Source organism: Aspergillus terreus, genomic scaffold, assembly GCF_000149615.1.
Source record: "Aspergillus terreus NIH2624 scaffold_1 genomic scaffold, whole genome shotgun sequence".
In the NCBI taxonomy this organism is placed as follows: domain Eukaryota; kingdom Fungi; phylum Ascomycota; class Eurotiomycetes; order Eurotiales; family Aspergillaceae; genus Aspergillus; species Aspergillus terreus.
Window position 1 is genome coordinate 495,486 of NT_165972.1, and position 13,235 is coordinate 508,720.

The 13,235-nt window shown below is 50.0% G+C and overlaps 5 protein-coding genes across 5 annotated transcripts; 3 read left to right on the forward strand and 2 right to left on the reverse strand.

Annotated features, from left to right (window-relative positions):
• Positions 1-183: 183 nt before the first annotated feature.
• On the reverse strand, positions 184-1,216 carry ATEG_00172 (uncharacterized protein; the record flags this gene model as incomplete). The annotated part of the gene is made up of 4 exons (XM_001210258.1): positions 184-250; positions 299-546; positions 666-811; positions 862-1,216. The coding sequence occupies 4 exons, from the start codon at positions 1,214-1,216 to the stop codon at positions 184-186; spliced, it is 816 nt and encodes a 271-aa protein (XP_001210258.1).
• A 535-nt stretch (positions 1,217-1,751) lies between these two features.
• Positions 1,752-3,333, forward strand: ATEG_00173 (retropepsin-like aspartic protease; the record flags this gene model as incomplete). The annotated part of the gene is made up of 2 exons (XM_001210259.1): positions 1,752-2,949; positions 2,999-3,333. 2 exons carry the CDS (start codon positions 1,752-1,754, stop codon positions 3,331-3,333), a joined length of 1,533 nt encoding a protein of 510 aa, XP_001210259.1.
• Positions 3,334-4,784: 1,451 nt separating this feature from the next.
• ATEG_00174 (uncharacterized protein) lies at positions 4,785-7,718 on the reverse strand (the record flags this gene model as incomplete). Its single annotated transcript, XM_001210260.1, has 6 exons — positions 4,785-4,822; positions 4,858-5,226; positions 5,419-5,620; positions 5,814-5,877; positions 5,927-5,968; positions 6,358-7,718. The coding sequence occupies 6 exons, from the start codon at positions 7,716-7,718 to the stop codon at positions 4,785-4,787; spliced, it is 2,076 nt and encodes a 691-aa protein (XP_001210260.1).
• Positions 7,719-9,033: 1,315 nt separating this feature from the next.
• Positions 9,034-10,779, forward strand: ATEG_00175 (cytochrome P450; the record flags this gene model as incomplete). The annotated part of the gene is made up of 4 exons (XM_001210261.1): positions 9,034-9,172; positions 9,236-9,386; positions 9,443-10,682; positions 10,738-10,779. The coding sequence occupies 4 exons, from the start codon at positions 9,034-9,036 to the stop codon at positions 10,777-10,779; spliced, it is 1,572 nt and encodes a 523-aa protein (XP_001210261.1).
• A 1,060-nt stretch (positions 10,780-11,839) lies between these two features.
• Positions 11,840-12,712, forward strand: ATEG_00176 (uncharacterized protein; the record flags this gene model as incomplete). Its single annotated transcript, XM_001210262.1, has 1 exon — positions 11,840-12,712. One exon carries the CDS (start codon positions 11,840-11,842, stop codon positions 12,710-12,712), a length of 873 nt encoding a protein of 290 aa, XP_001210262.1.
• Positions 12,713-13,235: the final 523 nt, after the last annotated feature.

Here is a 13,235-nt window from a genome sequence, read left to right on the forward strand (position 1 = left end):
CCCTACAAAGAAACCTCAGGGCGACCGCCTAATTTTCACCGGCTAGTACTATACGGCCTTCTACCCCGGGCACGGACCGAAGTGAGGCGCTTGCTTAGAAGGCTTTTGCGGTCATTATCCACCGATGACGAGTCGGCTGCTGCTTCAATTGCCCAGAAATAGTGGACATGACTTCAGTCACCCTCACGCTGTAGCCGCATTCTGCGAGTTTATATTTCCACCCACAAACACCACAAGGACAGCCGCATACCTAGGATTCAGTCAGCATTGTGTGACCCTAAAGGGCATCATAACTTACGCTGCAGTAGCGGCGAATATTTCGGCTCGACGTGCATTCGTCATCAAGCCAACGCTCAAAGCAAACGCAGCGGTGAAAGCAGCAATCATGCCGAGCTTGGCGGCATCGTTAGTGATGAAGTAGAGAGCAGTGATGCAGCCAACCAAGAGGACCGCAGCTACAATAATGCTAATTACTGCGACTGCGATAGAGATGGACTTCTCGTTGAATCGCCCAATACGGTGCAGGCCATCCCGGGAGAGCTCTTCCTGTAAGGTATCAGCAAACTATCAGCAGGCTAAGTAGCGGGAGCGCTTGCCTTTGCTGGCCAGTGCCGTCTCAGGAAGAGGGCCAGATAGTCCGTCGCCGGCGATGTGTTCAGAGCAACTAGGTCCTGTGGCGCATCTAGGAAGGTCTTCGCCTGCCCGCCGAGTGCAGGATACGGCTTCTTAAACCACTGGGTGTATGCGTCAAGGACGCGTTGGTTGGGCTTATTCAGCTTTGCAATCTCGCTTTGCAACAAGAGCGCCTCATCTGGCCACCAGTCAGCCATTATTAAGGGGTGTCTCGCGACTGCAACGCACGGTACTCCCTCAGTTTCTCACGTATCCTTACAATCAGATCCATGCGGGATCGCGCTTCTTCGTCGTTGGCATCATACCGCTGCGTTAGCGTCTCCCATGTCCTGATGGCATCCCTTAAATCCATATCATCGCTGTTGGCGTCATTTACGTCCAGTTTGTTGAGTTCCTTTTCGAGAACAAGTATCTCTGCCTGTAGATAAAGTAGATTTTGGGCCGCGAGTTCATCGAATTTGCGATAGATAAATGTCTCATTGTCCGGATCAAGCGCTATCCATCTGGCGACATCTGCAAATCCCTCTTTTCGACCGCTTGCATAGGGTGAACGACAGTCGCTGGAATCTGCGCTTCCATTCATAGGCCAGGCAAGAAGCAACAGAGGAGAATCAGATATTTGAAATTAGTTGTCAAGCTCTGCGGCAAGGCTGAAAAGAGAGACTGAAGAGACTTTTCTAGTTGAGCTGGCCTCTGTCTTTCGCCTGGGGAGACGGCTATATTTGAGCTTTGCGAGATGAGAAATAGGAAGCAATGATTTCCACGGAAAATGATCACTAGGATGTTTGGTGAGGTAACCGACGTGGGAACAGCGCCATCAGCTGATCAGACCTGGGATCCTGGCGAAGAGCCTGCTGAGGCAGTGCAGCATCTCTGTAGTCGGAGGGGCGTGCCACGTCAACATGGAGGCTGTATCGAATGTAGTTAAAATATCCTGAACTCTGACTTCTTCCTTATCCGTTCCTTTAAGAACGAACCCAACATCCTCTCCATCGCACGCGAAGAGACTCAGCGTTTGGTTACCCTTCGAGAAAAATCATTGCTGTTGAGCCGAACCCTCGCATTCGAATACGAACGACCGCAGCCGATTGAGATATAAAAGCGTATTCCCGACTTCGATGACCCAATCAGACGTACTTGCAAAGGCAGCGCTGATGGGATCGTACGATCCCCACAATATAGAGCGGGAGCTGCCCACGGCGGCGGTAAAAAGAGGGAAGACCTGCTTTTCATGCCTCTCCGAGCCCATTAATGATGAGATTCTTAAAGGTGTCGACCTGAGATTACGCTTGCAAGGCTACCGTATTAATTACAAACTTTTCCAACGGTATGACGATTTGCAGCAGCGCCTGCCCTGCACAAGAGTTCCCGGCGAGTGTGAGTCGACGCCGCTAGGCGTCAGGTCGAAGGTGAGGGAAGCCCGTTTCTGGGAATCTACCCATATCCCAATGATCCCTGTCCCAGGGAAAAATGCACCCGAAGTTTCCAGATTTTCTTCGGCGTCAAGGCAATACCTTGTGGAGGGAGATGTCAATGGGACTCCAGTGGAGGCCCTCCCTGACAGTGGTGCGGACATGTGCTTCATATCACCAAAACTAGCCTGTGATCTAGGTCTCAGTCCTGATGCCTGGACACAGAAGAAGATACAACTTGCCAACAAGAAGTGCGTCCAATCACCTGGAATGGTAGAGGTCGCATGGAGATTCGCCAAGGAACAAAAGCCGCACATCTTGAACTGCTGGATCCTGCCAGGATGTGTTCACGATATCGTCCTAGGAAGCCATTTTCTAAACGCGACGAAGACTCTCACCACGTTCAAAAATCGCATCAAATCAAAACTGGTTGATTTGCCGAGGCGATTGCGGCTAAGGCTTCTAGGTGAGGAGAAGCAGCGCTTGTGGGGATACCTCGACGGTCATCTAACCTCAGCGCTACCGGACACGGGCTCGGATGTTATGCTAATCTCGAGCACATATGCACGGAATATTGGGCTGCTCGTTGATCGGGATTTCGGGGAATTGCTTGAGGTCGAGTTCGCCGACGGAACTACCGCCTGGACAAGTGGCGTCATACGAGATGTGCCATGGGAAGTCGGGGGAACAACAGTTCGCTGCGACTTCCATGTGCTGGATGACCTCTGCGTTGATGTTGTCCTAAGCAAGAATTATCTGTTCGACCTGAATGTCTTTTCGGAAAGCAGTGAATACTTCTTCAACGTCAATTCGGACGACGACCTCTTCCAGCTCTCTAACATTCGTCTTATCGGCCGGTATGGGGACACCCTAAGTATATTGGAGGAGGAGTATTTGCAAGACGGTAAGCGTCGCGTACCAGAACCAAGACCATTAGCTGATAATCGATATAGTGGCTTCCCCCGCCGCCTTTGGTCCCGAATCGGTGCAAAGAGAGCTAGCAAGACGAGACCAGATCCGCGATGAGATTTTTGCCTTGCATGAGAACCAACGGAAAGCGGCTACCCAAGCGGAGGCTGAGAGACAACGACGATGGGAGGACTTAAGGCAAACACACCAGACAAGATGGATAACTGCCTCATCAGCCAGTCTCCCATCCGAGGGGTTGTCCGGGAATGATCTTCAAGGGGCGACCACCCGGAGTGGCTTTTGGAAGAAAAAGGCCGGCATAAGATATGTTTCCTTCCGATCCCCTGAGACGGAGCACAAGGCCGTAGTGACACATTGAGTGAAGGGTTTGAAATGTTTTCTGTCACGGGAATTGATCCAGGAGGACTGTTGGGTTTGAATTGTGGGTGAGGTCCTGGAGACCTCTAGATATTAAGGCGTGTAGACAGGCGCTAGGCCTAAGGAGGCAATCTAGTAGCCTGAGGCTCTGAGATTTTATACCTGTCGGCTTTCGTTAACGTCAAAATGTCCTGCGACGGCGGGCGATGGCTCCAGTGTCGCCGAATGAGAGTTCCCCTTTGACACGTATTTGCCGCCCAATCGCACGAGAGATCCGATAGATGATTGACAATCATATAGATTCCCAAGACAATGATTTCCAAATATTCTCCTACATCTATATTATTGACGATTCTCGGATTATCGGAAAGTCGAAGCACATCCAATAGATGTCTATGAGTGTGAACGGTCTCATTGTGAGGGCATGAGCTCCGAACAATCCATGAAGCTTTCCGAGTTGCTGGGGAAAGGGAAATACGGATGGGTATCGGAGCTAGTATAGGAAGGATAACATCAAAAGGAAGGAGAAGAAACAAATGACAGGCTCTGTTCTTGATTATAACCCATCTATGTCTTGCAATTCACGACCACCATATGTCATTTGTCCACCGCAAACTCGATACTGCCATGGAAAGACGAATACATCCCTGCTAGGTACCATTCCCATGGTGAGGCTGCAATAGTCTAACCATCCGATGTCAGGGAGAGCAACGTATGCTGCCCTCAAATCCGCACAAAACTCCTCGCGTGTACGGTAAGCAGGGAATATGACAACCCTACCTTCAGGGGTAAGGCCCAGATAATGCTGTCGCGCAAGGTGGTGTGCCGACTGATGCCGTAATAGACGCTCCAAGAGGGTGAGGGTGGCTTGTATCCCGTCAAGGGTGCTCAAGATGATTGTCAACGCAGAATGAAATGGAATAGGCCCTAGATAATGCTTTGCAGCAGGAGTGTCCGCTTCGCATCCACTTAGCGCAGTTGAAATACGTTCCATCTCCCTTTGAATACCCGCAAGTCGACCTCGGCATTGCATCGTTGCGTCAGTGAGTCCTGTGTCTTCCGACTCAAGATTCAATGCGTATGTCCGGTCGGCCAGTCCAGGAACTTTCACAACCTCTATGTATGCATTTTCTTTCCACGTCCCGAAGACACTTCCTCGACCATTACAACCATCGAGGCGTACCATGCACGGCACCGCTGATATCCACTCCGCTCTTTCGAGGAAGCACGCATGGCCGCAAGCCAGAGCGGCTCGGAGAAGAGGTGGTCTGACTATGACAAATAGCGTCCGTCCGAAGCCCGACGCATACGTCGCGGATGGGTTACCGGTAGCCTGCATAACATTGGCGATGAAACTTGTGATGCCAGCCCACGAAGCTCGAGAGGATTCGTTTTTTTATCTCATAAACGGCAAGCATAAGTGCTGAGGCAAGGGCCTGATCCGCAAGACATTTATCCGATAATATAGGGAGACACCTTGTTGCCGTTATCTGAGAAGCCAGGGCGTCAGCGTACGCATCCATACTCTCGGCAACCAACCTCGGATTCTCCGTCTGTCCAAGATGCAGAATTGCCAAGGCACGTACTGCAAGCTGGAGAAACGTGGGAGGAGGCTGCGCTGGATGCATAACGAAGTCAAGCCAGTTAGGGTCCATGCGTGGTGCATAGCAAGCCCACAGGCCGGAATAGTCGGCCTCCACATATCGAGAAAAGATGCCCAGCTCTTGAGTACGAATCGACTGCGTTGCAAGACTGGGCATCACACGCTTATCCATGCCCGTGGGCACAATTTTTGAGCCCCCCGGACTGTATGTTCTCACACCTTTGACTCTGCGGTGTGGCCCTTGGCTGTTCCACGTATGCACATTGTAGAAGACATATTTTACCGGGTATCCTGGACAAGCGAGGTTCCGTCTGAGGCATGCTTGACAGGCAGGCCTGGTCTCATCACACTAGAGCGCAGCGCGGGGGTAGTGCCCCGAGACATTAGCAAACCAGATCCTCTTCGGGGAAGACGTCTACTATACTTTGACCTTCCTCTGAACGCATCTCTGACAACCTGTGCTGCTGTGGTTTCGGGTCATACCGTCCTCTGAGAAATAAGGTCGATTTTGGCTCGGAGTGCCGGTCGGACCGACCAAGCATACGGTAGGGCCGTTGGAGAGTTGAACGGACTCATACTCCGATGCATAGGAGGGCGGGTCGTGAATGATTCCTTCCTGCTTAGCCTCAATCCTGACCATGCCCCTCCTTGAAATTGCACTGACCGGGGTCAACCCCTCAGTCCTCTTTAGTTCCTTTCACTAGTTTCATGGTTGCTTTTGCGAACTACGAATTGCGAACATTGCCCTCTGTTGGCGTCTAGTCGATCAAAGACCCCTTTTAGGCCCCTCCCGCCACATGCTCCAAGGCTAGAAGCAAACTATTTCCCCACAAACAGAGAACGCAACGGAGCCAATTAACGCCGTTGAGAAGTATTACTTTACCACTAGCATCGGTGGCCCCTGTAGCTATACGAACTTTCGACTCCTCGTGGCGCATGCGGCTAACCAGATAAGGAAATATACCGCGTTACGGTTTCGTACGAAACTTACGGAGTACGGGTAGGTGCGTTAGGGCTCGGGTTCCCGCGACTACTAGGCGGGACTAGATGCTTGGCTACTATCGGTAGATCTCGCCCCATCTCTGGTGGGTCTCAGATGCTTGACCTCATGTGTCAACATCACAAAGTCTAAGGTAGAACTGTCAAAGTCATAGAAAAGAACCATCTCAACAATGCGAATCTGCACAGTCTAAATGGTGGGAAAGTATAACAGGCACACGAAGAACATAGATAACCCGAAACATTGAGAGACGATACAAAAATGAAAACAGTAATGCATAACATAGCAGCGACTGGCTCTCATCGGTCGGTCAGATGTGAGGGAATATACTCGTCCAAGGGGGTTGTTGGTACGACCCAGCGGGTAGGCTTCGCATGCTGATAAAGGCTTCCACCGTGAGATAAAGAATGCAGGCCACATACAAGATCATCGCAATGGTGCAGACACACAGGAGGAGATATCGAAGCCAGATCGGAACATTCTGGTTGGATGAGGTGCCGCGCACGCTAAGATGGTATTGACCTGCCATGATCGAGAGGCTTCTGTATGTCATCCACGCCCAGGACCCTTCCTCAAATCTCATGAGATACCACATCTTGACGAAGAAATCGTCGAACTCTTCATTCCAAGACATGATGAAATAGACCATCAAGGGGAAGACGCCCAGCCCAATGCCAGAAATGCGCCAAATGATGCGCTCTGCAGTGGTGGGAAAGTAAGAGTTCCACACGAGCAGGTGGAGAGCACCGTTGCCAATGGCGAGGATTGAGGCCCACAACTCAACCCGCCGGCCAAGATATTGAAGAACAGCATATGCCGCGCGAAAGAACATGTCGAGCCATCCACTGTGCTTGTAGTACTCTGTGACGAATGGGAGCTCCCGCTTATGGTCTGCAGTCGGTACCGTGACATTGTGGCCCTGCAGGAGTCCGGGTGCTATAGCCAGTGGAATGGGTCGATTGATATCCAACGGCTTGGCCCACCAGCAACAGTATGCAGCAATAGAGTAAATGATCTGGATCAGAACGTGGACTTCGAGTAGAGTAACCGGGAGTCCGGACAGCTTTCGACCGATAGATTGGATGATCATCCAAGAAATCTGCACGGCAACCAGGAGCTTGCTGATGGTGTTTGCGTTGCCCTTGTCCTCGATGATCCTGTGGTCAAAGTGGCGTTTTTGCAACGTTCCATTTTTGATCAGGTTTTGAATGGTACCCTCCGTCAACAGGACTTGGAACCCTTTCGGCTGAATTGTTGTCACCAGTGGATGCAATTGATCACTTGACGTCGATGTTGGTTTCTGTGTTTCAAGTTGGATGGGATTGGCGTGATAACTATCGGTGTCGGTCTCCACAATGTAGCCTCCCATCACCACAAAGAACGCACCACTCAGTCCGAGCCAGGACTGTTTGTCACTATCTTCTGTGAAGGTCGCCCGCCAGAGGTTCCGGATTTCCAAGGCTTGCTTCAGCTGGATCACAGCCATACACAAGAGCAGTTCCGGGATCACAATGGCCCAGGTCATCATGAAAAACTTGTAGCAGTTGATGGGCCAGGAGCCCTTAACAGGAACGACATCCGGATGTACCGCTGTCCACACACACAGGATGAACGTGGTGAAACAGTTCCAGAATAACTTGACGGTTCCTCTTGTGTTTGGTTCGGGGACGTATGCGGGCTCGGGTTGGGGGTCGAGGCGAGTCGGGGCGGCGGAAACGGTAACGATGACTGACAAGACCAGCATAAAACATTGGAAGTAAACAAGTTTCGGAAGGTCAGCCATTATCCTGCCCTTGGATATGGTCAAAGAGATCAAAAATCCATAAAAAAGTTCTTTGCTATTCAAGGAGGAGACTGTTCAGGTGGGAATGGAATCGATCTTGAACAAAGGAATCTATATACTGCCTCGAGTAACCCCTGCTACAAATACTGCATACACGAGACCATAAGTCCGGATTGCCATCTCCCCAGTATTGCCATGGTCTTGTTATCTTACCATCCAAGTATGCTCGTGCTCAGAAGCCCTTTTCAGAAACTTTGTTCCACGGTAACTTCTAATATTGGATCTTACGCCTGCAAGTGCAGTCGGTTCAATGACGGACCTGGACAGTATTCACATAGTGAACGAGAAGCTGTGATTCTACTGCCGCTAGTCATTTGAAAAGAGGAAGAGAACTAACAAGGTCCACGGTTGTATCTTGAGCCAGAGTCATGTCATCATTAGCCAGGCGCAACACCTTCTCCAAATAAAAGTGCCATATGGTCCTCATTATATTTAGCAAGACGACTGCATTTCTCAAGATGCCGTCGTAATAATAGGGTGTATAGGGATGTTCTCTGCACACGTGGGCCCAATAAGGTCTATCGATTGAATGAGATGCGTATGAACCATAGTATCAGGACCCTAATACCAGGGTCATGGCGAACTACTAGCCCTGCCAATTACCTAGCTCGTAGCCTTCTGGTGGCTTTGGCGCCGGTCTCATTCAAAACCCCGGAATAGATGTTGACTGCGAGGATGCGCTCTGTATACATCGATATGACTCGATCACGGGGTTGGTGATACAGCTTCGTGGCATATTCCTTGTTTCTCATCCATTCGGAGAACCCACAAGGACCCTTGCTATACCCTGATCCTAGTCAGTCAATACCGCCAGGAAACGTCAACCAGTCCGTGGGTTGCGACGCCGCCTGCTCTTGCATTAGTCTGCGTTTGTGGCGGAAGGCTGAGAGACAGGAGACAATACAGAACGATACCGTAGCACTTACTCTCATAGGAAAACAAATTATTTTCGAATTATCTTGTTGGCGAGGCTCTGACTCCTGTGCTACCCCCAATGCCCAGGGTATGATGGCGACATGTAACAAATCAGCGAACCCGCCCCGTCTTGATGAAATTACGAACTCTGTAAGTAGGTAGGTAGGTTGAAGACAAGAGGTACTGTTCTGTGGGCTCTTGTGGCGCAGCACCTTGCCTCCTCGCGTAAATTTCTCCTGCTCCAGTGCCATATATATACAGGTACCCAGCGCGTACTTGTCCTTTGTTCATTCCCAACCGCCACCAGAGACATCAATCCTCATATTTTAAAGGCCTTGCCATGGACTTCATCTCCAAGAATACGTCGCCCATTATCCAAAAATTCCAGTCTCCTGGAATTGTGGCAATCTTTGGCAGCGATATCTCGATTTGGATGGTCTTGTTGACGGTGCTCATCACGGCCGTCGTCTATGATCAGTGTATGTTTGTACCGATATCTCCCAGTGACCAAAGCCAAAGCTAACAGTGACTCCTTCCAATAGTCAAATACATTCGACTGAAGGGCACCATCGCTGGTCCATCATGGAAGATCCCCTTTATGGGCCCATTCCTTGAGTCCATGGATCCCAAATTAGAGGGATATATGGCCAAGTGGAGGAGCGGCGAACTGAGCTGCGTGTCGATTTTCCATAAGTATGCTATAACTAAATCATTACTGGGACAAGAAAAGCTAACTGACTGTCTTCTAGATTCGTCGTTATCGCTTCGACACGCGAGATGTCCTGCAAGATTTTCAACTCCCCGATGTTCGTGAAGCCTTGTGTTGTGGACTCGGCGCATAAGCTTCTAGGGAAAGATAACTGGGTGTTTCTGGACGGCAAAGAGCACGTGGACTTTCGCAAAGGCTTGAACCTGCTGTTCACCCGTTCTGCCTTGGCCTGCTATCTCCCGCGTCAAGAAGAGGTATTCGATATGTACTTTGAGCGTTTTGTCGCGCGGTCAGCGGCAAACAACTACAAACCTCTTCCGTGGATGCCCGAGTTTCGCAAGCTCATGTGTACTATATCCTGTCGCACATTTGTTGGCCACTACATCTCGGAGAGCGCACTCGATAAGATCGCTCATGATTACTACCTCATCACTGCCGCGCTAGAACTGGTCAACTTCCCAATCGTTCTTCCATTCACCAAAAGCTGGTACGGCAAACGCGCAGCGGACATGGTTCTTCGGGAATTTTCCCAGTGCGCGGCCAAGAGCAAGTTGCACATCGCCAGCGGCGGAGAAATCACCTGCATCATGGATGCGTGGGTGAAAGCTCAGCTGGACTCGGCCGCATACCGGAAGAATGTCGCTGCAGGGATCCCATGTGAGAAACCCTCTCACTTGCTACGCGACTTTACCGACTACGAGATTGCACAGACGGTATTCACGCTCTTGTTCGCATCGCAAGATGCCAACAGCTCTGCCATTACCTGGCTTTTCCAGATTATGGCGGACCGCCCCGATGTCCTCGATAAACTTCGCGAGGAGAATCTCCGAGCTCGCAATGGTGATTGCAATGCGCGGTTGTCGATGGAGCTGTTCGATAAGCTGCCATACACGCGCGCTGTCGTGCGAGAGACCCTGCGCTACCGCCCGCCAGTGATCCTGGTCCCGTATATTGCGAAGAAAGACTTTCCCATCACTGAGAAGTACACGATTGCCAAAGGATCAATGGTCCTCCCATCTATCTGGCCCGCTACACACGATGCCGAAGCCTACCCGAACCCCGATTCATTCGATCCAGATCGATGGATCACCGGGACAGCTGAACAGCACCCGAAAAACTTCTTGGTCTTTGGAACCGGACCGCATTACTGTTTGGGACAGACCTATGTCCAGATGAATCTGATGGCCATCATCGGCAAGGCAAGTTTGGCGTTAGATTGGAAGCACCATATTACCCCTGATTCGGAGCAGATTAAAGTCTTTGCTACTATATTTCCCCAGGTACGTATGATGACTGAGAAAGATTATATTTCGATTAGTACTGACTTGGTTCTAGGATGACTGTCTTCTGACCTTCCGCCGTCAGCCTGGAAGTTGAGAGATGCGTGGACACCGTTATTGGATTATTTCTCTGGTATCCTGATACGGGGTTAGCACCTTCATAGGCATTGGTTGGGCCACGTTCTAGCTACCAAAGATGACAGAGTATTGAAATATGTATGATTAATCTCATAGTATTCGTTGCATATTCAGATGATCTATTTAATCACCGAAAGTAGGCGGCTGATATAGTGTCAGTCCAGGCGGTCCGATATGACTTCCCGCGGCTTCACCGTCTATATAAATCTGGTATAGTGAATCTAATTCTATGCTTGCATTAATCTTAGAATAGCATCTCTAACACTAGTCTGAACTGATATTATACGCGCTAATATAATGTAGGCCTCTTGGAGGAATATTTTCATTTGATCCTTTGATGAGCTAAATATTCAGCACATCTTGTCGTCCCACCTTTGAACTCCTCTTGTCTATGGCTTTCTGGCCCCTTCCCAGGCTTACGGCGCAAGTATCAAAGTATCCCGGAGATAATTGAATCAGAATTAAGGCAGGGTGGTCATGCGACGTGTCAGCTCCGAGGCTCGACTTAATCCACGTCTTCGGAACAGGGGACAGAACCAAGCAGGTAGGGGTCCGAAGAGAGGAAGCTATTTGGCAGTATTTTTATCATAATGGTACTGAACCTTTACAATTCCTTCCCGTCAGTTCGTCTTCATCTTGTTACAACGAGTCTGTTGCGTGAATGACACCCTAGCTGATATACTTGACAGCTTTCACAAAATCATCTACATTATGGATTCCCACACGGAACACGAATGCACAAATGTCCCATCAAACGAGGACATGTTGATTTGATGTTGGGAAGAAGACATGTTTGTCCTGTATCAGCAGTTCTTGCCTTTACTCACGCTGTAATGCATCAAGGTTTCTTTGTTGTGTACTTCTGAGAACAGATCCCTAATTTATCATTTGAGGCGGTGTGACGAGGGGTTATAGACGCTTCTGCCCCCGAAACCACGGCTATCACCATTCCAACTCTCCTCCCTCCTCCAGATATCGTGACCTAGTTGAACACGTTCGTATCCATTTGTTCATCCGACATGTCCTCCTCGGACCCTTGTCCAGCGTGTAGTTGGACCACCGAACGTCAAGGACATTGCAGCTACAAAAGCCACGTCAAGCTGTTTTATGAAGCAGGCGATCGAGGCGTCTGGTCGTTAGGCTCGAATGTGATCCTCAAAGACCGAGGTGGTAGTCTGCCCACCCGTGAAGTGCCAAACATCCAATTTGTGCAGGAACACACTTCGATACCTGTACCCGGGATTATCGAATCTTGGGAAGAAGGCGACCATACCCTCATCCTAATGAGACGTATTCCTGGCGAACCCCTCAGCGAAGCGTGGCCAAAACTTTCTACCGAGCAGAGGGAAAATATTGCACGACAGACTGCCGAGTATCTGCTCCAACTACGCAAGCTCCAGGCCGACAATATCCAAGCACTCGGTGGCGGTCCGGTTTATTCCAACTTCCTGTTCAACGATCCTGTTGATAATCTTCCCCACGGTCCTCTGGCCTCCGACGAGGAGCTCTGGGCTGACATGGAACGTGGGCTGAACGAAGACGTACCCGAGGCTGCACGAATGCGCCTCCGACGTTGCATGCCCTCCGCTAGCCCTTATACCTTTACGCACAGCGATCTCACCAATGTTAACATCATTGTTAAGAATGGCTCCCTTACTGGCATCATTGATTGGGAGACGTCTGGATATTTTCCAGTATGGTGGGGGTACGTCTCTACCTCTGTCCCCGATAGTGAGGAGGACAGGGAATGGAAAACTTTACTGCGAAAATACATGCCCGATCATAGTGCCGCGCGGGAATTCTGGCTGAATTATTACTATCTCTGCCGTGATCTTGACAACGAAAGAGCGAAGAAGTTCATTGAGGAAGCAGCGCATGAGACCTCTCTCTGAAAGTTGACGGATATCATATCGGCTCATGACTTGGAAGTGACTTTTACTGGCCAGAAGCCCCACGGCTAATGTTGGGATGACTATTTGATAATTGCGCAACTTCTCATAGCTATTTTCTCGAAGTAGCCCATGTTGAATGAGCAATTCGTGTTTTAATAGAACGATAAAGTCAGACGTGCATAGATAAATGAATGACCAAGACAAGCTGATTGGTTTCAACCATCATGCTGAAAAAACAAACTGGATAAGGACGAGCGCCAGAAAACAGTACCTTGGACCCCATGCCGAGGCGCTATCTCACCGGTAAGCTTGGGTCATGAAATATAGAAAAGAAGCATACTGGAGGCTCAAGCCAGGGCTCTTCATACCGCCCGGCCGTTAGGTTTGGGGCGCTTTCATAGCCTTGGGAAGTTCAGCACCGCAATTTTCGCATTTTTTCTTGTAGGTAGGGTTATGGTGGTTGCACTTGCGGCAGTTCATGGTTGATAGTTGGGATGGAGACTCTGGAGAGACTAGAGGGCAG